General features: G+C 32.3%; 1 protein-coding gene across 13 annotated transcripts in view; it reads left to right on the top strand.

Moving 5' to 3' along the window:
* Positions 1–26,312, top strand: part of LOC113517949 (protein phosphatase 1 regulatory subunit 12B) — an 87,635-nt gene that overhangs the window by 22,568 nt on the left and 38,755 nt on the right. For 3 of the 13 annotated variants that reach the window (XM_052895376.1, XM_052895375.1, XM_052895378.1), the window contains exons 2-13: positions 6,351–6,481; positions 9,418–9,536; positions 10,499–10,647; positions 11,584–11,739; positions 12,834–13,017; positions 14,941–15,111; positions 16,862–16,940; positions 18,200–18,283; positions 20,508–20,666; positions 22,502–22,612; positions 24,524–24,619; positions 25,267–25,495. In XM_052895376.1, the coding sequence (XP_052751336.1) occupies positions 6,351–6,481; positions 9,418–9,536; positions 10,499–10,647; positions 11,584–11,739; positions 12,834–13,017; positions 14,941–15,111; positions 16,862–16,940; positions 18,200–18,283; positions 20,508–20,666; positions 22,502–22,612; positions 24,524–24,619; positions 25,267–25,495 (1,668 nt within the window). The remainder of the gene's footprint in view (positions 1–6,350; positions 6,482–9,417; positions 9,537–10,498; positions 10,648–11,583; positions 11,740–12,833; positions 13,018–14,940; positions 15,112–16,861; positions 16,941–18,199; positions 18,284–20,507; positions 20,667–22,501; positions 22,613–24,523; positions 24,620–25,266; positions 25,496–26,312) is intronic. The other 10 variants (XM_031911313.2, XM_026902694.3, XM_052895379.1 and 7 more) reach the window with 9 other exon arrangements.

The raw sequence follows: 26,312 nt of genomic DNA, 5'->3' as shown, positions 1-26,312 counted from the left end.
GACGAATTCAACAATGTTCATTGTGGCCTATGTTCAGCATTGGACGCGTAATGGTTGAGATGATGATGACGATGATGATACTTAAATTTGGATATATTTAATCTTGATGCAAATTCAATAAAAATGCTGTGCGTTTTCAATGTTTTTTATTTATATAGATAAAAAGAAACTTACTGGATGAGATTTGTGGGCTTAAAGTCGGCATAATAATCTTAATATTTCCTCACGAGCAAATATTTAAGCTGTGTGGTCGTGAGTGTCGTAAGAGGCGACTAAGGGAATTTTATAGTAAAAGGATGGGTACCATGGGCCCTCTTATAACATCACCAAAGCCTAACGGTTGCCATCTTGCCTGCTAAGAGTGGCAACTACTGGTAAAACCCCTCAATAGGGGGTCTGGTTTAGTTATAGGGAAGGCTTATGTTCAGTACTGGACAGTTACTGGCTGATATGATGATGATGATGAAATGTTTAATCCGTGATTCTGAATATTATTTTTTTCTATTCTTTTCATGACTTGTCTCCCGCACCACGCTATTACGCACGGTGTATAGATTTGGTTATAATAAATGTCGCAAATCAAATAAGAATGCTGTGAGTTTACAATTGTTTTAATTATATATAATTAATTAAATTTAAGTATATATATAAACACACATTTTGTTATTAATTGTTGTATCATATACCTGTCGTGTTGTCTTCTCTAGCAGTCGCCAGTAAATTTAGTGCTATGTACCAGTGCCTGTTATCAATACCGACTGTTTATATACCATTACATTGTCTGCGTATTGTTAAACATATCACAATGTTTACAAAACTTTTGTCCAACGTACGACGCTAGAGTATTATTTCTGTAAACGTCGACTTCGCTGAATCCTCACGAAATGCGTTTCAAAGTATTGCAACGGTTGCCTTTCTAACTAACTTATTATAGAACGCACGCTGAGCTTTCATAAGGTTTGTAAACATTTTTGTTTTGGTAAGGTTTGTTTTTTATACAACTTAGAATAGCAAACAAGCTGACGGCCCACCCAGTGGGAACTGGTAACCGTCGTCTATGGAAATAAACGCTAGTGTACAACAATGTGTGCATTACAATTTATTTTAAACGATGTTTCTTTTATTAATATCAAGTTTCACTTAACACTAGAAGGATTTAATGGTCGAGGGATGGGCAGCAGCGTCCCTTTTAAAATATCACCAGGAGCCTAACTGCAGTTGCCAACCTGTCTGCCGAGCGTGGTAACTGGCGAAACCCTCTTTATAGGGATGGTCTTTATTACTATGCTTAACAGTTGATAATTAATGGCTGGCTTGATCATTACTTAATACAGCCTTTTTTTGGTAGGGACTTGGCTTCACTGATAATTCTTTAAATACTGTAAAATAAAGTTGAATCAATCTTGTTTCATTTTAATTTTTATAACTACGGTAAGGATTTTTTGTTGGGGAATGTAGTCGTGTATTTCGAGCCTCGTTCACGCTATTCAATACGGGCGGTGATAGTTCCAAAGCACGAAAACACATTTATTTGATATTTAGAAGTATTACAAGTATACTTCACTTATTTTAATGCAACGTGTAGTTGTGAGACTTATCGCACATTCCAGTGGCGCTATTTGATACGATTTCCTTTAAAAAGGCGTATGATTTTTACATGCGTTAAAGGTGATATGACATAGGGATCGTTTTACATGCTTCTTAGGATTCTTGGTGCATGTAACGGATTTTGATAAGGGTTTAATTTTTCTTAGATTTTTTATGTAATGTTTGTATGTACAATGCATTCTGTAGTCGTGTGAATACGGAACGGCTATTTCATATATTTTTATATTGTATTGTATTATGGTTATATGACGTAAGAACTTTACCTAGACTTAATATTAAAAATTTCGTAGGGACGCTCTTGTCTGGTATAATAGAGATGCGGCTTCGAATTCTTTCTATTCGAATTATAGGAAATTTAAAACAGTACATTAAGATTCCTTGTTTTTCTAGTTCAACAATTAATGTTTTATATTTAATACTTAACGCAAGTGTGAGCATGCGATGGTCCTGGCATAGAATTGGGCTCCCCTTCCTTTCTCGTGGGTGTCGTCAGAGGCGACTAAGGGAACTTAATGATCGAGAGATGGGAAGCAGCGTCTCCCTTAAAACATCAAAACCTAAATGCTGTTGCCAACTCGTATACCAAGCCTAGCAACTATTGTGGAGAGTTAACGGCTGATATGTTGATGATGATTTAATATTAGGCAGTTATTTATGCATATAGAGACATTTTATAAAATTATTATGCCTGGACAAATAAATTGTGTTACACAAAAAATACTGATTTCAGTCGCCGCAAAACCAATTTATTTGATTTAAAATCTGAATAACTGAAACGATTTTGATATAGTTTTTGTGAAAACTATATAAAGGCATATTTTTTTAGAAAAAATAAAAAGATTTTTTTTTTATATACCATTGAGGTGGCAAACAAGCATACGGCCCACCTGATGGTAAGTGGTTACCGTAGCCTATGAACACCTGCAATACCAGAGGTATTAGGCGTGCGTTGCCGACCCTGAAGAAACCTCTTTACCCCCCTTTTGAAGAACCCTATGCTGTAATCTCTTGGGAAAACCTCGGCAGCACTCAGCTCGTTCCACAAGCTGAGTGTTCGTCTTCGTTCGGTTTAAAAATGACGGATATCTGAGGTAACATAAAAATATAAACGAATTGAAAATATTCTCGTCTTCTTGTTTGATGTCGATTATAAAGTGAAGCACGTCGTTTCACTCTTGTTTTTGCTGTGAAGTAGCTATATCTACTTGTATGGTTGCATTTCGGTTTGTAATGATCATGATGTGTCGTTCATGGGATGATGCAAACAGCACTATTCACGGTGCATTTTTTGATGTTCATGGTGTCTGTGCACCTCTTCATGGTGTCTGGTTGTTTGCTGTTCTAAATCATGAATAAAAATGTAGAGCAGTAATCTTGTTATAATATCATACCTGTTAAGCCTGTTTCCCATTAAGGTAGGCAGAAATTATGAAACGCCAAATACTACGATTCAAACGGTTCTCTTTCGCTTCCTCCACATTCATCAATCTTTTATATGCGCTCGCTGGTTACGAGTACTTAAATTTGACCTTTCTTCAGCACGTCGCCTATTTGGTCAATGTAGATCCGTCCAGGGCGGCACTTACCGACATCTTCATTCATTTGTGCTCAACATATATTCTTCATAATTTTTCTTTCATTCACCCCAATGTCCAAGCTATCAAAATTTAAAAGATATAACATAACTTGCGACGTTATGTAATCATCTCGTTGGATCTTTTAATAAGTTTCTGCTTACATCATTTTATAACTCTGTATACCGTGGCTTCATTTGCGTAAATCAGTATATGAAATATCCTATGTGATAAGTTACGATATAAATTACCCGTGTTTCAAATTTCATTCCAATCCGTTCAGTAGTTTTTGCGTGAGAGTAACAAACATCTACTCACGCTTTGTTATAAATTTTAGATTTAATTATATTAACCGTATTCTGCGGTTTTGTCCACGTGAATGAGTACTTAGTATTCTGTATGCTGAGTGACAATATAACCAACCCTGTACCAAATGTCATTTATTTCAGTAGAGTTTTCATGAAAGAGTAACAACCATCCATCCAATTCCAACCATCGGTGCAAGCTTTCGCATTTATTATATTAATAGGTTTAATAGATAGTGTTACCGCAGAACTAGCATGCCTGTAATGCCGTCTGCAGAGTCGGACACGCGCGGCCGGCTACGGCAGTGGCACTGACCCTGCAGTGGTTCCAAACTGTTGCACAATGCACACTATGCTCTTGTGTTATTATTGTATGCGTTACTGCACTACAATAATTTTCATTCACCCTGTATACATCATCCAGTTTGCCAATATGTAATTGGCGAATATAAGATGTAATCGTTAGCATCCTAACAAGGGATCGTTCTATCAGTACGAGTGAAATTTTTTCCCAAAGATACACTTTTTTTTGGGAAAATTGTTCATTGATAGAACTTTATATGATGTTATGCAGAGCAGAGATTTTATATTTTGATTGTAATGGATAAATTCGAAAACTCTTAAGTGATTTTAAAAACTATTTTACCTTTAGAAAGCTACTTTGTCAACGAGTAGTATGAACTATATTATATTTAAAATAAATTATAAATTCACTTATTCACTTAAGCGAAGCCGAGGTTTAAGCGGAATGAGACACACGATTATACGATATGTTTTAATAGAAACTGCGACGTTATGGATGAATTTGTATCTTATAAATCCATAATTAATTTATTTATAGATATTTTATGTTGTACATATTTTTTTAAAACTAATACTCATTTTTCAACGTTGTCTACATTGTCAGGAACGACAAACAGTAAGTTCATAAACTTCCCGTTGTGCATGTATGTGGACATGTGCATATTTGTTACGTATAATGAGCTCTGTGTAGACTAAACGTTGGTATCTACATTTTTATAGCTTCGTTCCTTGGAAGGAATAAGTTTTCAAAGATATAGCCAAGAGACACACAACCAAACAAAAGAAAATGATACTGAAAATAGAGCCACTCATGCACTAATTTATAACTATCCAATAACATTTGTAGCTAAAGGTACAGAAATATTTTTACAAATTTTGTAAAAATATCTAGATATACATTTTCTTATTTATAGTGTTTTATTACAACGCGTATGCCAAATTTAACTACAATTGGTCGAACCGTTGCCGTGCTTCAAGAATTAACAATTAAATTACTTACTTACATTTGTAACTTTCATATTAGTAAGGATAATATGTTTATAATTCTTAATTGTTGCTGGGGCTAAGTTGAATATTTTGCATATTATTTTTTACTACCATAAATATATATTTTTGCGAATTAATTGGAATTTTTTTGTATTTCTGCTGTGCTTATTTTGTGTCGTCCAATGTTACGTGCTTACGTTTGATGACACAAAATTTATCATCTATGGTTTGCTTTTTGCGATTGATAGCAATTTGAATAATTTAAACTGTGTTATTAATTTGCAAGGGCATTTATTATTATTTTCGAGCTATGCGAATTTGATTTTATATTATTTTTGTGTTTGATGTGATACTGTTTTTTATTAAACTATCTTGCAAGTTTGTAATCTTGTATTTATGTCGAATTACTGCGAAATTTGTGCCGTAGGTAAAATGAGTTTTCGTTATTCACTTTTATTATTCGCTGATGTTTTGTTCACACTTGACATTTTCATTGAATTCGTAAGTCTAAATTAATTATTTACACCGTATTAGTATTTTTAGCGTTTTACAAAAAGGGAATCTTAATTTTAAAATTTATATATCTTTACCAAATTAGAATCGACTCTGATTACCAGAGGTGGCCGTAAGTAGTTTTTGTAGGGTCATTTGTCCCATAAAGACTTGTAGAGTATAGTATGTTGTGGCGATGTCTGTTTGGTCATGACGTTAACGTTTTTACACTTATACACAATCATCTCTTAAACAATAGTTCAAAATATTTATGTTTATAATAGTTAGTCATGGGTGTCACCTCATAAAAAGAGGATGTTAGCCCGTTGTTTTTTGATGAGTGAAAATGAAATGGTATGCCTGCTTACGTTATGGGTATAAGCTAGCAGGGGTACTAGGACAGATGGTAGATGAGGACGAATGAAAATTATTTAGCCCATCATAACAAATTTCACAAGAATTAACTAAGATAATTTCTAGGGGAACCGCGTGGAGGTCGACCTGTAGAGTATATTGTTAGTAATGGAGCTGTTAGACCCCATTAAGAATAATATTTTTACCCCTTAGCCTGTTATTTCCACGGTAGTGTTTTCATTGTCTTGACTGGAAATAAAGCATTTGTGCGGAAAAGAAACCAAAATATTGACTTTGATTTCTTTAATCGTTTCCTACGAAGTTCTGGGTATTGAAGAGTGTAACTTACTTTACCTATACTTATGTCGATATCTTATATATAAGTGCCGTATCGTCACACCAATTGTCTGGTTCTTAAGGTAGGGTACTCAATGGTACGAGGAATAAGGCGACGATTTTCTAGGGGCCACCTCTAAGGGCACAATCTCTACCTGTAACACCAAAGCTCAATTGGTATTTAAATTGACTCAACCGGGAACTGGGACCACATTTATGCTAAGTGCCTGTTACTATGCCACGGAGGTAGTGAAATAATGTATGTGATACCGTAGTTAGCTTTCGTTTTCACTATCTATCTCACAATGGACTTGATGAGAAGGTGGAAAATACAGTAATAACATCTATATTTTCTATCTATAAAGCTTAAGTACTTATTTGTTGTTTCCAGGCATGCATAGACGACAACTTGGATATGGTGGAGTTCCTAATAAGCCACGGCGCGGACGTGAACCGGAGGGACAACGAGGGCTGGACCCCGCTCCATGCGACCGCGTCGTGTGGATTTCTCAGTATAGCAAGGTAAATAATTAACCTTTAGGAAAACTATGGTAAAGATCAGACAAGGCCATTACTAGATGGAGTTAATTATGCATAAAAAAGTCACATTACTTGGAATGTTTATAGGAGATGGCTCTTTTCAACATAATTAGCGCCATATAATTTATTGATTGACGATCTTTGTGGTTTAATACACAGTTCTCCTTCCGATGGTTCCGGGTTCGATCCCTGTACTATACAAACATACAAATGAGTACAAATTTATGAGCTGTTTGTAATGGTTTAAATGCTTCGTATACGAGTATATAATGTGTATGTATTAAAAATGTATTTAATATGTATATATTTCAGTTAACTAATAGCCATAGTATAAGCTCTGCTTAGTTTAAGACTGGATGCCGCTATGTGACATTTTATCTGTGAACATAACTTCCCTTTATAGTCCCTCTTTCATGTACATGTTTTCCCTTTATGTTTGCTTGCTTTGTCTTCCCAGGCTTTTAAGTTGTGCGAGAGACGTGATTCGCTAAATTTTCTGTTTGCCCATAACTTGTTGTGCATGCTTACACAAAATGTTTTTCATTGTCTGCACAAGCTTCAATTGACGGTGTTCAGTTACAGTTATTTACATATTAAGTTACCTATATCTACTTACCTGACCATGAAGTTAGGAATGTCTGATAAGTAATTTGTACAATGGAACTGAAAAAAAATTATAAGTAAAACATGGCGATAAAGATCTTAATATTCATACAGTTTATTGTAGATGTAAATCAGAGACGAGAAATTATTACTGTGGTCTATTCAGATCAATTTAGCAGGAGGAAGAACGATCACAGTCGATAACTATCTCATGTCTATAGTCGATGGTTACCAATTTCCATCAGGTGGGCCATCAGCTTCTTTGCTATTCTAAGTTGCATAAAAAAATGTTCATGACAATCTATAAGCAATAAATTATTTTCCAACAAATCGTCTGATGAATAGTGTTACTCCAGATAGCAAAAGTTGTTTTGACTGTAAGATAGGTCTGATATACCTTTTACGTTAATGCCTTGAGGTATAACAGAAAAACGAGAAACATTGAAGAACTTTCCAGCTATAATTTTTAATGTACTATAACGAGCAGTTACAGTAGGTAAATTCTAATATTAAATTTATATAATATGAGTAATTACGTACGTCGATATGTTGTTCTACATAACGGCCATACGGTAACGGAGTAAACAACGTTGACTCAGTGCAACCCATTCATCAGCCGGGAGTTCCTATATAATTGTGACTACATGACATTGACGCATGTATTGACTAAAGTTGTAATTAGTAATTTTGGTTACTTACTCAATTAGTACTCGAGTTGCATTCTTTTATACCATAGATATAATTTTATGTATCTATTGTTACATTGACATTATTATATATAAGTCGGACAGTGACTGCTTACCATCAGGCGGGCTGTATGCTTGTGTATCACTCTTGTGGTTTATAAAAAAATTCAATTCAATCATTTATTACATTTTCATATTGCAATAATTTAAATCTAAATCACCAAGGGTACATTTCGACGTGAACCCTTATCATTTTAATGAAGGTTATTTTACATAAAATATACAATTATACATATATGTCATTCTACATTTCAAACAGACTATGTATGTTAAATTTCGTGACAATAGAACGAGCCAAAGTGCCAAGAGATAACAAACAAAGTAATAAACTCACTTTCATATCTTGCTAATATAATAAAATTGTAACTACATGATGCATTGTGCATGTGAGATATTAAAGAAAAATCGATATAAATGCCAAACAATATTTTTTTTTTTATTTTGTTGTTTGTTGGTAAATTTGTTCCGGTATCACGCAAAAACTACAGAACTGATTTGGACGCGGTTTTTATAGTTGTATTCCTTAAAGTCTAACTTAAAATCTGACTTTAGCTTGAAACGCCCTCTAAAAGCAGTTCATTTAATTGGTTTCCTTCTGAAATACATGCGTACGAAGTAGCGGGCAAAAAGCTAGCTTATAATACATATTAGTAAAGACTAGTTGACCTAGCAAACGTTGTTTTGGCCACTACCGTCATATACCGGGTCCACTTTTTATTATTGGGATTCATCTTATTTTACAAGTTTCATTTCTAAAGTTTATTTTTTAATAACTAGAGCGGTTTCGGAGATTAGCGTGCACGATCATTGTGACATGGGATATTTATATATCAAGATTAGTTGTTTTTGAAATATGATAAAAATGTGTTGATCCAGGCCATGGTTCATATGTGTGCCAAATTTAATTCAAATCCATTCAGTGTCGCGATTGAGTAACATACATCTAAACTTTCACATTTATAATGTTTTATTTATTAATTAAGAAACTAATAGCGTAAACATAAATAACAAATATATTGTTGTTTAAAGAATATTTTACTAAATTAATTATATATAGTGATACATAAATAACAAGAATGTAGTGTCTGTTTACTTTCATTGTGTTATTTTAGTATAAATCATTAATACGGTAATTAAGTATAATTTATCATTTTAGAAAAATTTATGCCTTGAGGTAATAATGCAAATGCTTCAAAAAGCGAGGCAGCTATAGTATTTTTAATAGAATTTAATTAAAATGTAAACAAACGATAATTGATTTGACAGTCTGCTAATGTCCAATAATAGTACAAATAAAAAAAAATATTAATTTCATTTATGGTTTGTTTCTGTGACAACTAAAACTTGGTTACTGTTTCATTAAATCAAACATAGAAGTGTAAATTAACATTAACTTGTTACTACTTACAAATGCTAAATAAAATCAATTCAAACACTAATTAATATGTAAATCCTATTTGTGAGGATTGACCTGGTTGCCTTGCACTGTCACTCACAAAGTCGATGTTCCACATTTGTTGGTTTTCTTTTGTAACTTGTATTGATAAACCCTCTATTTCTAATTTACAGGTATCTGCTAGAAAACGGCGCTGATGTAGCCGCCGTGAATTACGATGGCGAACTGCCTGTCGACTTGGTTGACAGTGAGGCCATGGACGAGTTACTGCAGAAAGTGATCGATGAGAAAGGTATATCGAGTTATTAACTATATTTTCCACACCTCTGGTAATCTTGTTTAGCTCCATCTATTGGATGTTGTAAAATAATCGTCTGCGTTATTAATATTTGTTGACTACCAGTGATGGATGATAGGTGAGGATAAGAGCAGGTCACTTGGCACATGGTAACAAATTTCTTAGAAATTCCATGGTAATTTCCAAAGTGAACTGTATGAAGAATCTTTTGAAGAAAAGGTCCCGTTGCTAGCGATATACCATTTACAGCTAACGGTAGGACCTTTAGACTTCATTACTAACAATACTCATAAGGGTGCTGATACCCTAATAGGGAGAAAGGGTATTGGCGTCTCTCTGGTAATAAATGTACATAAGCTTCATCTATTTGAATTTACCATAATATATCACCCAGTAAATTATTATTATATTGAGAGCGTGTTCAAAATTGCAACACAAAGAAAAAGCACGATGGTTTTTCACACTGGATTAATACTGAGTAGAGTTATGGTACGAAGTACATAATTATCGTGTCCTTGGGATGGATTTGTTCAGTTCTTTTAGTTATTTCTGTTTTATATGCCCTTGGTAACCTGTGAATCTTTTATAATAATACAGAAAAAATTGTTGTAACAGGATATTGCAGTCAAATTACTGAATCCGAATGATGTAAACTAAATATAAACCAGGACATGAGAACTATACAGGGCATTAGGACTCATAAGTCCTAATGCCCTGTATAGTTCTCATGTCCTGGTAGTGCATGAGACAAACAATAAACACATAGTATTCAGTGATTACTGTTCGTATTTATTTATTTTCTATTACAATTTCTCAATACGAGTAAGTCTTCAGCTTATTTGCGATTCCAATTCGGATAATAGAAGATTGTTATAAAAACTCAGAGAAAAGCTTTATATTACGTTTTGTTTAAACATGTTTATAATTAATATTAAAATTATATTAATGATACTCAGGAGTCGATTGCGAAAAATCACGTAATGCGGAAGTTGACACCCTGTTGAGCGACGCGAAGAACTGGGCGGCTAATGGTTACGTGGAGGTGCGGGACCCTAAGACTGGGGGAACGCCACTACATGTCGCAGCCGCAAAGGGTTATATCGATGTAAGGAACCCTTTAATGCGTGAATTATTGAGTGTGTGACTGGAATATGTGAACGTCCTGTATTATGAAAATGTTTTCGAAAAACGAATATCTTATCTGGGATTATAGATGCAAGCATAGTTTTTTATTTTCATGAACAACGCTGCAACTCTTAGTTCGGCTGATATTCAGCTACAACAGTTTATTATCAACCGAGATATGGGCACAAATTATTACTGCCATAAAACTTTATATAGAGATGTGGTATAGAGTTTTTTGTTTCGTTATGTTGCTGTTCTTTATGAAACAACCTTCTAGTCTGTCTAATGAAATAACTGTGTATATGAAACTGCGGTATTTTTCGGTGTGGACATTATGTTTATATGAGTTGGACTGTTAGTGGGCAAACTGAGTTATTAAAGCCCAGAACAGAGAAGAGCGTAATAAAATAGCAGGCATTTGCCTTGAAATAGGTTACTAATTATGAACAGCAACAGATCTAATTATCCTACTGATCTCTCCTTATATAAGGAGTACATTTACCCACGATTATGAAGTTGGTTAGGTAGTTTAAATTTCGAACTTGAGGATTCGAAATAATGTATATGCAGGATTATATTTCAACTTTTCATTTTCTTGTAGCTCATTGCTTTTTGCTTCCTATTCTTGAAAGATCAAACTCAGACGGGCTAGGCTTGACTGTGGTATGAGGATCCTAAAATCGAATTTCAGCTAAACAGAATGACAATTTTATAATTGTAAAATTTAAAAATGTTTGTTAATTTTTTTTTTTTTTTTATAGAGGACGCGACTAACACGAGAAATATAATTCTATAATAACCTTTTTTGACATACTGGAGATGAATATGATTGTGGAATGCTTCACGGTGTGCTCTCAAACAAACATATGAAATTTTAGCCTGAGGATGTTTATTTATTTACTTTTTATTTAAACAGGTCGCGAAAACGCTTCTAAATGAGTGCAACGCAGAGCCCGACAGTGTGGACTACGAGGGGTGGACACCATTGCATGCGGCTGCGCTTTGGGGACAAAAGGACGCCGCTGCACTGCTGCTCAAGTATGGAGCCGATCCACACCTCAAGAACTACTCGGTTAGCTACTCTATTTAATGAGATACTATTTACTTTATTATATCTTTTTAATCGGCTACTACACTACTACACTATAGACCGTAACGAAATTAATTGATATATATATATATATATATATATATATATATATATATATACACATATATATATATATATATATATATATATATATATATATATATATATATATATATATATATATATATATATATATATATATATATATATATATATATATATATATATAGCTAGTTAATGCAATTTTAATATCATACATCTAGGAAATAATAGGGTCATATTTGGGATCTTAGACACTATTATTAATTTATTATAAATGTGAAAATTTGTAACGATGAACAGATCTACGGATGCTTGTTACTTTTTCACACAAAAACTACTGAATGAATTTGAATAAAATTTGGTGTACAGGTAGGTTACATTTTAACTTAGCACATAGAATACTTTATGTACTGATTTACGCGGTCGAAGTCGCGGGATACAGTTAATCATCAATGTTTCTGTTTTTTAATTAGATTTTTAATTGATTGTATGAATTGAATTATTTTAGTTTCAACCACTCACAAGTAATTTAAAGAATTGTTAACATCATGTTATTGCATAGAATTAAAAGTTGGGAGTATTAAAGTTGTTAATATCATGCTTATATGTATATGGAGCAGATGTACTACAATCTCATGTTATCATCATAACCTCACCTAAATAATAAATGTCATTAATTAGAAAATCAAAATCGTTCATTCATCTCTACAGAATGATTTTTTAACCCATTACTACTACAACAGCAAACAAAGTTGACTGTAGCACTTTTAAATTAATTTGTTAACAAAATATTTATTGCTTATACGTAAATTAGAATGATTCGATTATTATTTTTTACTAGAAAGAAAACCTAAGTGTTAATCTAGGATGTGGTTTATGTGCATGTGTACATTTCATTCAAGTCGTTATTTTTACAATTTTTCACATGCCTAAGGTGCTGTGTATGTGTATTAGTGGGGAGAGTATATTTTCCATCGATATCGACATACGCGGGCTCGTTTATCCTTTATGTAATTGTTTTGTTTTTTTACCAGGGGCAAACCTGTATGGATCTAGTGGACCCAAGTATATCCTCGTGGCTGGCAGAGGCAACCCTAAAGGCACCGCGACGCGTCAACAATAATAACAATAACAACAAACGCAAGCGCAGCCCTCCGCGCCACGACGTGAAGCGCGTCGAACTCGAGATCACCGGACAGACAGACAACATTGTTAATGGTTTGTGTGTAATATACTTAGAGACTTATTACACTGTAAAATATATTTGAATATGGAATATTTGGATTGATTTAACATAGTATGAGATTTACACAGTAATTGTAAACAACACTTCCGATATTTTGAACAATACAATATTGTATTGTGTAACCTTTGGATATTTGGAAGAAAATAGCTAAATTGTTTCGGTAATTCTGTAGTTTTTTGCTTAGCAACATATTAAGCAATTCACTTTCATTTATATGGAAAAATTATCTTTTGGCTCGTAACTTATTACGCGTGGATTTCAGAAGTAAGAAAACCAATGAAATAGACTACTACTATAGTGTATCAAAATGAAATATATATAGCTCAGATTTTACGTTATACCTTCACGAATACAATTGCGAAAAAGGTATTAAATTTAGTGCATAGTTTTTGCGTGATGCCGGAATAAACATACTGACAGACGGACTTCTATTCTAATAATTATTATTTTGAGTTTTACTGACTTTAAGACACTTCAAATTAATCTTTATTAAATATTTCCCATGTACAGACATCGTCTAGTTACAATTTTATTATATTATTGAGATTTAGAATCGTTCAATCTAAAATTTGTTTTTCTAAACTTGTCTAATTAGTAAACTTTATTATTATAATACATTTAATTAATTGATAACAGTGCAAAGTTTTATAATGTCTGGAATAGTTTCATACGATTAAGTTTCAGTTGTATTCTATATATATTATAGTGTAATAAACTTAAAATTTCTTTTGTTGCATCTCGAGAAAGCGAATTTGAAAAGCATTGATTGAAATGAATTTATAATGAATGGAAATAAGATGAATGAAACCATTTATTAAAAATTTTATTAGTACGTATTGTAAAATTATATTTGTTTGTATTCTAAAATACAAGTAGATACTGTTGAGAACAATGAAAGAAACAATTTAAATTTATAATGTACTAATTCAATTGTATGAAGTCATTCTACATGTTGATTGTTGATAATCACCTCAAATGTTGTATGAAGTCTCTATATGTGTTGGTAACCCTGTAAGATCTAACAGTATCACCAAACTGCCTCTAAGACCGGCAGTTTTACTCGCTAACCCACCAGTTACCTAAAGAACAAGGATTGTATTGCTTTGAACGAGTGTTAAGAATTCACATATGTTAAAAGAAGTCCAATTGAACATGTTGCATTTTTATATCAAGCTTTTATCGAATTTATGTTTCTTTTGTTCGTTTGATATTTCTGTTAATATTTAATTAGGTTGATATTGACATACTTATGTAATTTAAAGTGACAGTCCAATAATATGTAATTATATATTATATATACGGACTTCTTGCAGCTCAACCATCTTACTAATTCTTAGTAAAATGGTAGAGCTGGAAAAAGGCTGTAGGGACCTTTTTTTTAATGGATGATAATGGAATGGTAACCCCACCCGCGCTGTCGGTATACACCGGCGGGGCACCAGTGAAGAATGATAGGTGAGGATGAAGTAGGTCAGTTAGCCCATCGTGACGAATTCAACAAGAATTGTTCACGATGGTTTCCAGGGGGAACCACGTGGAGGTCGACCTAATAAGGCATATTGCTAGCAATGTGGCTGTCAAACTCCATTGCTAACAATCCCTTTCCCCCCGGCTGTAGGGACTTGTAATTTAATAGGGCAACTCTATCGAGTTTCAGCTTTAACTGTTCTGAGAGTTCAGATGGTTGATACATGTTTGTCAGGGTCCAATCATAGAATCAGAAGGCCAACGTTATATAATTGTATAAAAGCTTGTTTATAAAATACAATCGTGTTACTTGTATATTTGTTCATCTTGATAATCGTTTCGTACGAATAACATGTGAATCCAACACAAGTTCAACGCTCTACAAGGACTGTATGTCTCATCGCATCGCCATCACATTCATTATGCAGACAAGCCGCCGGCCGCGCCAGAAATCATAACAAAGATGGCGGACGGCAAACCACCTAAAGGGCGAGCGCCCTCACCAGAAGCCACCGAACAAGCAGAGAACGTAAACACAGAAGAAGCACCGTCCTGGCGTCGCTCAGCGTCCTTCCGTAACAGGCAACAAGAAGCACCCAGTGAGTACACACGCACTTAACAGTTGTATGCACAATTTTTAACCGTTAACGTCGACCGCCATATTGTTGTTAATCCTAACAAGTGACTGTGAAATTACTCTGCAAGTTTGTACTGTGTATATTCTGCAATCCATTTTTCGTTTTGCAAGTTTGCTATGGATTAGGCACGGGTAATATGAGTACTATTCCGATATTTATATATTGGATTCCTTTGGATAATGATGGCGAGATAAATTCATCACATATTTCATTATCGTCCACACCAGTCGGACATCTGTATTAATTTTGATCGGCTGCTACATTGCTGATATTATGCATATTCGTTATTAGGTCAATATATACATATTGTAGTTACTATATATAGATTTTGCTATATATTACTCATCCCTATATGGATTAACTGGCCTCTCTAGACATATGGTAAATGAATCTATCGCTAGATAGTTATTGTTACCCGTACGTATGAGAGAAAATAAGCTGGATGTTGCAGTCTTGTTTTACCTCAAACACATAGTAACGAAAACACATTTGTCTATAGAAACGTTTGCCATTTGTTTAGGTAGACTTATTTTCTAGTACATGACACAAAAGTACATTAATATATCAATTAAAATTTACAACAAATTGTCAAAATCACTAAAATGATGAAAATGCCAAATTTCTTATAAAAAATCCTTAATAGCTATTAATTACTACACTGTTAACGAATAATTAAATGAATTTACCTTATTATCTATAAAAACAAGTAATTAATTATTAATTAATAATATGACACTGACACTGTTGCAAACTTAATCAATAAATTATTTATTAAAGGTCTTTAAGTTATTATAAAGATTTCTGAGAATTAACTATAACAATATAAATAAATACATATCGATAACTAAATAATGAATAACAATTGTGTAGAAAATACACACCTACAATAGGTAAAAGAATTCAAATGATTGAATAATATTGTCTTAAATTTATTATTTTTTGTAAAAATAGATTGTTCTCCTCTACCTTACTTGCTGCGCCCAACATGGTTCATAATTAGACCTGTTCCAATATTATCAATCACATTAATTATAATTATATTACCAATTATATTTATTTATTTATTCATTAGTATATTATATGTGTACATGGCGGACCTTATGCTAAAAGCATTCTCTCCTAGCCAACCATAAGGAAGTGTTATGTTAGAATATTCGAATGCGGTACTAGTAATTATTGAAATACATACATACTCAAATTACATACATATATAAACGAATAAATATATATAAATAACAAATATACTTACACATATATAAATTATACTACATTATACACGAAATTGAGAATAATATAAAGTACTTACTGCTTGGATAAAGTAAAAAAGTGGACATGAACGTTTTTTTTAAAGACGGTTTAGTCGGTAGTCTCTCAATAGTATCAGGAAATAATTATTATATATTTAAAAATATTATCTTATATAAAAACAGATAAAGATTATAGCGTTTTGCATTTATAACATGTTATTATCATGCAATTTCAAGTTTACAATATAAAGTGAAGTGTACAAAATTGCAGACTACTTTCATAGCACGATTGTTTGTATTACTAATTGTTCATTTTTCAAATTACGAACACTGTCGCTATATGTGTTTATATTTGATATAAATAGACTAGTAAATAAAACAAAATTTAAGGTGTTAATTCCGTGTTTAATAAATTACATGTTATATTTACATGTGAAAGTAATGGATATAATGTTATTTTGCAGGAGAAAATAAGACGACAAATAGCACTGTTGATAACGAGACTATACTTAGAAGAACGCACAGTTTCGAAAATGATAAGACGTGAGTACTTATTATATTATCATATAATTAATTTATACATTTCTGTACATCAATTGCTCTATAGCATGTGATGAACTTGCATGGCATAAGTTATCAGTTGTACTCTTAAGTCTAGTGCCGGCATTTTACTTAAAATTATAAAAAAGTTAATTTCTTCTTTAATCTATTTTAAATATGACGGTATGGGTTAATGATGTAAAAACGTCATTATTAAATATTAATTGGATAATTATTTAATTTTTGTTTTCTATTTATATGTCAATTAAATTTCAGTTATATCGTCGTATTTGAAATGGAGTATTTCTTTTAGTACATAAGTATATCAAAAGAATAACATAATCAAAATACATTGCTGGCATTATTCAAAGACTAAAAACAAATCATTATTTAATCAGTTCCATGTAATGTGCAAAGGTTTTCGAAGGTATTTTAACCATTTTAACATGCACTAACTTTGAACAGATTTTATATGCGTGGATAAAGTAAAAGTACGACTGTATTTACAAATAGTGAAATTTTATAACGGAATAAATTATGACAAAATCGAATTCTGTCCAAGACATTCGTTTTGAATGTGTTTTAATTTGATGGAACAATTAAATAATATTAAAATAATTTGATTACTCTTTCTCTATATAGAGTACTGAGAGACTACTCTCTGTGTACTCTATATGAAGTTTAGTGTGAATATAGATCTGTCAAAGCACTGTGTTACCTATTGTACGCATGTGTTGTCTGTTATGTTGTACATTATTTAGATTTTTAAACAATTATAAGGGAGAGATTTTCTATTTGACTGTATTTTTATTGTTTATGTTTGTTTGTTTGTATTGCCAATTCAGAAAATAATCAAAGTATTTTTTAATTATCTTCTCCATCAATTTTATCCAAATTAAAATAGATATTACTCTAATAATAGTTTAGGATTTTATTTCACAAAAAAAAAAAAAAACAACTTCAATCGTGGTAAAACCAGTTATTTTATTTTATTTTAAAATTGTAATTATAGAACCGACTTTAATAAAAAAAAAATGTCACTGAAAGTATAAAAAAGAGTTTTCCAAATTAATTTTTAAATGACGAAATTACAAACATAAGGAGTAACTAACAAAAAAAAAAACAACCGATATAGGAACCTTCTTCTTTTTTGAAGTCGGTTAAAAAATTTAATCAATATTTTATTCTTTTAAGGATTATATTAGTTTGCTTTTGCCTATACTTTATCCGCGCATAGTGTAAACACGTGATGTTGTTTTCAGAGACCCAACGAATCATGTGAGCTTATTAATAAGCCTTTTCGATAAATCGACGCCTCCGAGCGCTATCGGGCAGCTAGAAGATCAGTTAGTGACACTGTATAAAATGATGTTGTGACCGCGTCAATAGATAGTTGCATATGTTCATAATTTGTTGTCGGTTATTAGGACATAATGTTTCCAGCGGTTCTTGGTTTTTATACATACATTCATGTTAAGGTAGAGCTCGCATATGTTCTCTACCCCATAAGGTATCTTTAGTAAAGATTTGAATAGACAATACATATAATTGACAATTTCGTTGTACAATTACGTCAAGCAAAACTGTTGTTTGATAACACATTTCAGAAACCTTTGTGTATAACGAGGGTTACATAACAACACTTATATAACAAAATGAAACAAAATATATAACAAAACTTAATAAGTAATTATATTATATTATTTCCTTACGATTGAACCAAGATCTGTGCTTGACTCTACGATTGAGTAGCATGGTCTTTATTATACTTTGAAATTTTGTCATAAAGTGAGATGTTTTAGCTTCCATTCCTCCTCCTTAGACACGTTACAAGCGAATCTATTAGTAGATAAGGTTTATTGATAGATTTATTATCTACTTGTTCATATTTAAAGTCTATTGTTCTGATTGCTAGAAACATTATGTTTTAATGCTTTATACAAATATATGAATGTAGCTTGAAATGTTTCGTCCATTATCCGAGGTGCAGGGAGATGTGCACGTTGAGACCTTAGCTATAAAGAGTCAAAAGATTTGTTTTTCGTCTATACAATTTAATTCTATGATGTCCTAGTACCTCGTTGTATAAAGTCGTATGTCTGTGTCGTTTTTGTGTTAATTATAAATTATCATTTAGATACGTCTATTTAATAAATAATAACATAACATGTTTGCTGCATTGTTAGAGCGTCAGTGTACAAGCATTGTTATGTGTTAGACACTTACCTATAATTTAAAATTAAATTTTTCTCATGAAAATCATAATATAAAATAGAATTAGTGTCTAATTTGATCTATTTTTGGTGTTAATGTTGGTAGCAACGTTTTTATAAATTTATTTATTTTCTAGTCTTTAATTATAAATATTTAACAATTTTTTGATTTATACTATTACTATTATTTACTAGCAGGAACGTTGCTTCCATTGGTACCAAAAGATCAGATCTTTAGCTGAAAGCACGTGCCTAAAAACATTGATGTAGTATAAAGAAACTAGTAAATACAATCACAAAGAGAACATGTACAGAAAGTGTCCGAGTGGCGATGCATTACCATATCATTATAATCCTTAATCTTTTAGTTTTAAAGGACAAACTCAATTGACGGCGTGGACTTTGCATGTATTTTGTGTGTTTTTATACACATAAATATGGTAAATAGAGACTTAAACTGTCAGACTAAAAGTACAAAATCAGTTGAATGCAAATTTTGACTTGTAGAGTTTTGATTGAAATGGGGATAAAGATAGTAAAACGTTCCCGTGGATTCATCTTCTATGTTAGCGTGCTAACGGTTTTTTTTAATAACTAAATCATTCAGAGCTGGTATGCAACAAATACTACAGTGAAAGCTTGCTTCCTTCCCACTCATACTTGTGTTGCGTTAGTCGTGTAATATCGTAAAATTATTTGTTAAACGCGAATGAATTTATGACAACTCTCCCAACCTGTGAATGATCTCTATTGCTAACAAAATACCTTGTCGGTCCAACTTATATGCGGTTTCCCCTGGAATCCATTGTAGTTACTTCTCATTGAATTCATTAAAATGGACCAACTGACCTTCACCTATTATCACTCACAGGTTCTCCGTCTGTGTATACTAATAGCGTATGCGGAGATTAAATTCCATTATTATTCTAACAGCTGTTAAGTGTTCACTGCTGAACGTAGGCATCCGCCTATTGGGGTGTTTTGCCATTAGTTGCCACGCTTGGCAGGCGGGTTGGTAACCCCAGTTAAATTTTGGTGATGTTTTAAAAGGGACGCTGCTGCCCATCTCTCGACTATTCAGATACCTTGGTCGCTTCTTATGAAATCCACGGGAAGGGAAGTGGTGACACATTCTATACCTGGCTATAGAGCAAATAAATCTATTATCACCTACTAAAAATGATCTGCTTAGGTTAGATTAGGCATCCGAAGGTTAGATTAGAACGAGAAAGTACACGTCAGTTCCACCTCGTATATTTATATTAACGGTTTTGGCTCGGACACTTTTTGCGCTTGATCGTCAATCTAGTTGTTTATCATACGTCAGTGGTGCAAAAGCATGCTTGTGTGTGAACAGTTTCTATCAACGGTACCGTGACGTGACGGCGCGCATTAAGGCGTCCTCGTGTCCGTCGATACCGCCGCTGAAGTCCACGCTCGCCGCCATCGAGCTCAGGATAAAAAATCAGGAGACTAACAATGCGTCCGAGAGTACTAACGAAGATGTTCAGACCAGGTGCTGTTGACGCGTAGGCGCGCAGGTTTCGGGCCATTTTAATTTGTACAGTCTATACCAATATAATGTAGCGTAGTGTAGTGTCCAATATAATGGTTTATTTATTCGAACGCGATAATCTCGTGAATTATCATTCGTATTTGAATTTGATGAGGGAGGTTTTACGCTATTTTACATCATGTTGCAATCACGGGCGAAGCCGCGGAATATAGCTAGTAACTAATATGTTGAAAATAATTATCGTTACTGGCGAGGCTGCGGGATATAGCAAGTATAACGCAATATTGATTATTAAAACAATGGGAGTTCTTAATTTTTTTAATGTAACATTATTAAAAGTTGCCAGAGTAGTCATTTTTTGTCTAGTTAATTAGCGTAATTGTAATATAAACTTAATTTTATTTACAATTAAATAATCTTGTTGTATTTTGAGACATCGAAAAGTCTATGTATTTTGTATATGTCGACCTACACTCGTGACCAGTACCATTGTAACTTGGTTGGAAGGTAGAGATAACTTAGGTAAATTATAGTTTACGTAACTGATTGGCAAAACAAATCAAAAGTCTAAAAGTAAATATCGAAAAATCAAAATACTAATCAGGAGTTCAGTAATCGTTTATAAACGACAAGGAAAGGAAAGATTTTTGCTTAATAAATTTAACGAGTTTTCAAGTTCCTTAATAAGGTACATTATATTTTGTAATTAATAACAAAAACGCGCAACCAAAATTAATATAAAATTAATTGTAGAATTAAACGAGTCTCTAATGTAGACCCGTTTTTTGTGCAATCACATTATGTTTATACAATAGGCGTTTTTTATTAATTATTTCATATTTGATAAATGAAGTACAATATTAAAATGTCCCGAAACCAATGTCTAGAGCCTGTATAACAAATCAAACGTAATTTTCCCATCATCTACATATCTAATTACATACCTAATATCTGCTATGTATGCTTTCCAATTGTACGTTATATGTGTATTATATGTTGTATATGTATAGATAATTATGTATTTCAACACAACACGTGAGTACAACTGTTTCCGATTTCTTTGTCATTGAATTGCCAATATTTTTTTTTACCAAAATTTATAATGTACATTGTACTTATGTGTGTATAAATATTATATATATTTTGAATACCACTTTATTTGTAATGAAGACGAGATGAGTTATGGAAGTAAATAAAGCAAAAAATATAAATAAAGAGGTCTTTGGCAGTCGGTTCTCTCTGCTTACCCCTTTAGAGACTAGGCATTAAGATCTGTTGTCTCAGGAATAGGCAATTTTTCCTCCTATAAATTTTTGTATGTTACGAAAATACACATATGTTATATATTATATTATATTATATTATATAGTAGTAGATTTAGTGTAAATATATATATAATACACTAAATTTCCTTAGTCAAGAATGCGACGTGTCACACTTTCAGAAGAAGGATGTCGTGGGATGCGACTAAGGCATTAGCACAACGCATTAGTGCAATATAAGAAATATTTGGAGTTAAACTCTATGGTGTAGTCATTTTGTTATACTAGAAAAGACTCATGTCCTGTAGTGGGATATTAAAGGATTTTTTATGTGTTTCTTTGAATTAGTAACCGTCGCCTGTAGACATGAACAGTAATCCTGATGTATTTGCTATTCCTGAGGACTATGGTTATTAAGCTTCCATACTCTTTAATTTCACTTCCTTATGACAAAACAATACAGGTTGTTAAGATGTATACAATTTATTTTATATAAAATGACAATTATAAGGTATAAAAAAAAATAAGATTTAAAACATACAGTATTTCTTTAATTTGTTCTTAAATATACAGGATAAGTCCATCGGAACGACGAGATCGGGAAGCGAACACGTGGACGTCACCAACCACTACCGCTGGTCACACCAAACCAAACAATACAACCACACAAACCACAGTTAGGAGGTATGTCTGTTATATCTTACTAATATAATAAAATTATAATTAGATGATATTTGTACATAGGTCGATGTGAGGGGATTATTAAGAGTAACCGAAGTCCAAACACAAAATTTAAAAATTTTTCTGACTGTTTGTATCTTTGTTTTGACGTTACACGAAAACTATTGCATTAAATTGTATGTGATTTCCACAGTTGTCTTCCTGAAGGTCTAATTTAGAATTGATTATAAAATATGATGATTTAATAGTGCTTGGAAACAAGTCTATTTGATTAAAGACAATTTTAATTCGTTGTAAGTTTTATCTGGATATGCCATCTGGAATGGGTCTATTTCATTGGTGTAAAATTGCATACGAAAATTACGGGCAAAAGCTGGTTTGCATGTTTGATGGAAATTAATGATCGTGATAATATATTAGTAAATTAGAATGCATTTTCTAAATTTGTTATATGATATTTTTTTAGAACATTTAAAATGGCAAACAAAAGAACTGATTATAGAATGATATATATTACATCGTTTTATGCCTCGTGTAGACAAAAAAATAAATTAGTATAATAATTATTTATTTTACAAAAAAAAATGTGCTTATCGGATATCGTTTCACATACGTTTAATAATTTAAAAATATTCATGGATGTCGTTTTTATATTATAGATGTCATTTCACGATAGATGTGAATCTTCAATACATCTTATAGCTTTGTAGCGGTGCAGTATGTGGGATTCATAGCCGTATCTGCTCTATTGCACCTAGAGTCAGCGAAAATATGATAAACATACAATCTGTACGAGTTCCAAGAACTTGTATACATCTGATGTGACATAATCCCATTTCTTATAGGGGCAACTGTCATTCCATTATCTGTCTTAGATATTGTTGGCCGCGATTTATCTCTCTAATTGTGTTTTAGTGTTGTGATTCAATATTGTTTGTATTTTTGTGTCGTGAAAGTCTAGAAATGTAATTTTTCTTTTATATATCTTTATGGTTAGAATATGTTCGATTATATTTTATACAGATATGTGGGAAATTTTGTTTAATTAGGTGTCTAGATTTAGTTTGTGCTTACAAATAATTTTTTTAGAATTAATTATTCTAATATATTATTAGTTATCTACATAATAGAAAGATGGTTATAGTCTGTATGATTTGTTACTTAGGTATTGTGATCCAAATCTTTTAAAAATTATATTTTTTTTATTGGCCTGTATAATGGAATGGATGCGGTTTTTTATATTTACTAACTAACGGAGCTTGACAGTTTCCCTTTTCGCTCCTTTAGGAATCATAATATATAAAACATAATAAAATTTATTTATTGAACAGTTTCTAAATAATTTCAACTCGACAGAAACTCGACAAGTTTACAAGTCAATATATTCAAGTTCGGATTTGTTTCATGGCACCGTTAGGTAGAGTCAGTGCCAGTGGAAGAGGAGCCTGTTTTACTAGTTCTATTCTTCTTAATGTAACATGGAAAAATTATGTAGAAAACGCCATTTCAATTTGGAATTAATTTTACTATTTTTTTTTTAATATAACATACCTATTTGGGGTAGACAGAGGCTATTGAACATTATTAATATTCAAGTGATAGTTTATAAATAGGTTCTTATTCAATGGCACCTAAAATGTTAAACACATTTGTTATAGTATATGATCATACACTAAGTTAACACGTAGGTTACTTTTATCCTAACTTATATAACAAAGGGTATCCTTACTCTTAGTTTATATATCAAAGAGTCCTTTTTATATCGATTTAGTAAAAAAAGTTAATTTACACATTCAAATAATAGAGGACATCAATACTCGTAACGTATGGGTTACTTTTCATCCTATGTTACATGGATAAAGCTACATATGGGTCACAGCTTGTGGAATTATAGTTGACAATTGTATACAACAGTTCCGAGAGCGTGGAGTCGAACAGTAGCAATTCCACGCCCAGCTCCACCACGCCGACCAAACTCTCGCCCGGGAACATATTCAAGAATTTCTTCAAGTACCCATACGCACCAGTTGTTTTGAAATATAAGCTTGAACATAGAACCTTATTTTCGATGCTAGTATTTTTTAGCTTGCTAAATTTCAAATGTTCTGAATCTTTTATAATTTAATCTTTTTGTACCTGATATAAAATTTTGATATTGGAATTTGTAATTCCTTTGAAAAAATATGAACTTTATTGTAACAGGATAAGGCATGCAAAAATATTTTAATAAGTGATTTATTTTAAAAGAAACTCCTTAATAACTCAACATTTTTTTACTTATTATATATATTTAGAAATAGTTACAGTAATTATTCATAGTTAAATTCTAAATAATACAAATTCGAATGGGTTCTTATGTCCAAGCTTATTCAGTTATTTTGTGTGTATGTACTTAGTTTAAATTCAGTGCGCTTCGTCTTATATTTTTTGCTCCGTCGCATTTTATTTGCGGTTATTATTACGTATTATTCGCGCATGATACTTACGTATAATTAGATTAGGTTTGATTTATATCTGCATGTTTTTTTTTAAATAACATTTTGAGAGTGATGTTTTAGAAATAATACAAATTTGATTCTACGATAATGTTGCGCTTTTTGTTTATGTTGTGTGCAAACCCTTTGTATGTCCACGGATTAATGATAATATGCTCGCAGGTCCTTCGTGCCCCCGGTACGTGATGAGGAGAGTGAAACGCAGAGGAAAGCACACGCGAAACGTGTCCGTGAGACGAGACGCTCTACACAGGGCGTTACGCTTGACGAAATAAAATCGGCCGAGCAGTTAGTAAAGAAGAAAGCTGGTAATGGAACGACGGAGAGTCCATCCCCGGCCAGTATGAAAAAGGATGATGCCCCAGTACCTGCCAGTCCGGATAACGGTTCGGTATGCATTTTTTTTTTTAATATTGGGTACCCCAGTAGTAATGGAGGGTTAAGTACTTTTAGATTGGGGTTTTATTGGAAATTAAATATATGGTGATGGATGGGTATATTAAAAAGGCGCTAATAAAGTAAATACATTCTATTTATAGGATTGCAGTGAGTACATCTCACGTAACATATTGTTTCTAATTTTTTATTCTAATATAATAGGCATAAGGTTCATAATCGAAAAGGTTAGCTGTGTGTCTCATGTCTGTACATACGTTGCGTTTGAACTATGAGTGTGTTGTCGATTTGTCCACCATTCACCGGCCGTATCGACTTGTTTGTATTAATTTATTTGTTTGTCTCTTTATATTTTAAGTTTGTATATTTGACATTGAATTTATATATTGAAATGGAAAATTATTGACAAAAATATCAATAGTTCAATAAACCTCTTGAAGACATTATATTGTTTTATCTTTTTCTTTCGAGATATTTTTGTATCCATTTAAGAAGAAAGTGAACATTTTGCTTAATGGATATGTTAATAATATCATCACTGCTGTTTCGAAATTTTCATGTGTGCAAAAATCTGTTTAATTTTTTTTTATTATTTTTCTTAAGGAAATCATGCCTATGAGGCTATATAAAATTTGATGAACTTTTTATAGAATTTTTATTAATTTTTTTTTCAATAAAACTTATTTTAACTCCTATTATATGATTTTGCAGAGGGTATCTTTTGATTGTTGAAATAAATGCAATTAATAAAATTGATTAAGTTACCATGGGACCGAAGTGCCTAAAAGGACAAGTGTCCCTAAATAAATAAG

Source organism: Galleria mellonella, unplaced genomic scaffold (genome assembly GCF_026898425.1).
Source record: "Galleria mellonella isolate WM207_F2 unplaced genomic scaffold, CSIRO_AGI_GalMel_v1 utg28, whole genome shotgun sequence".
Taxonomy (NCBI): Eukaryota; Metazoa; Arthropoda; class Insecta; order Lepidoptera; family Pyralidae; genus Galleria; species Galleria mellonella.
Note: the sequence above shows the minus strand (reverse complement) of the source record. Positions and strands in the feature narration are given on the sequence as shown.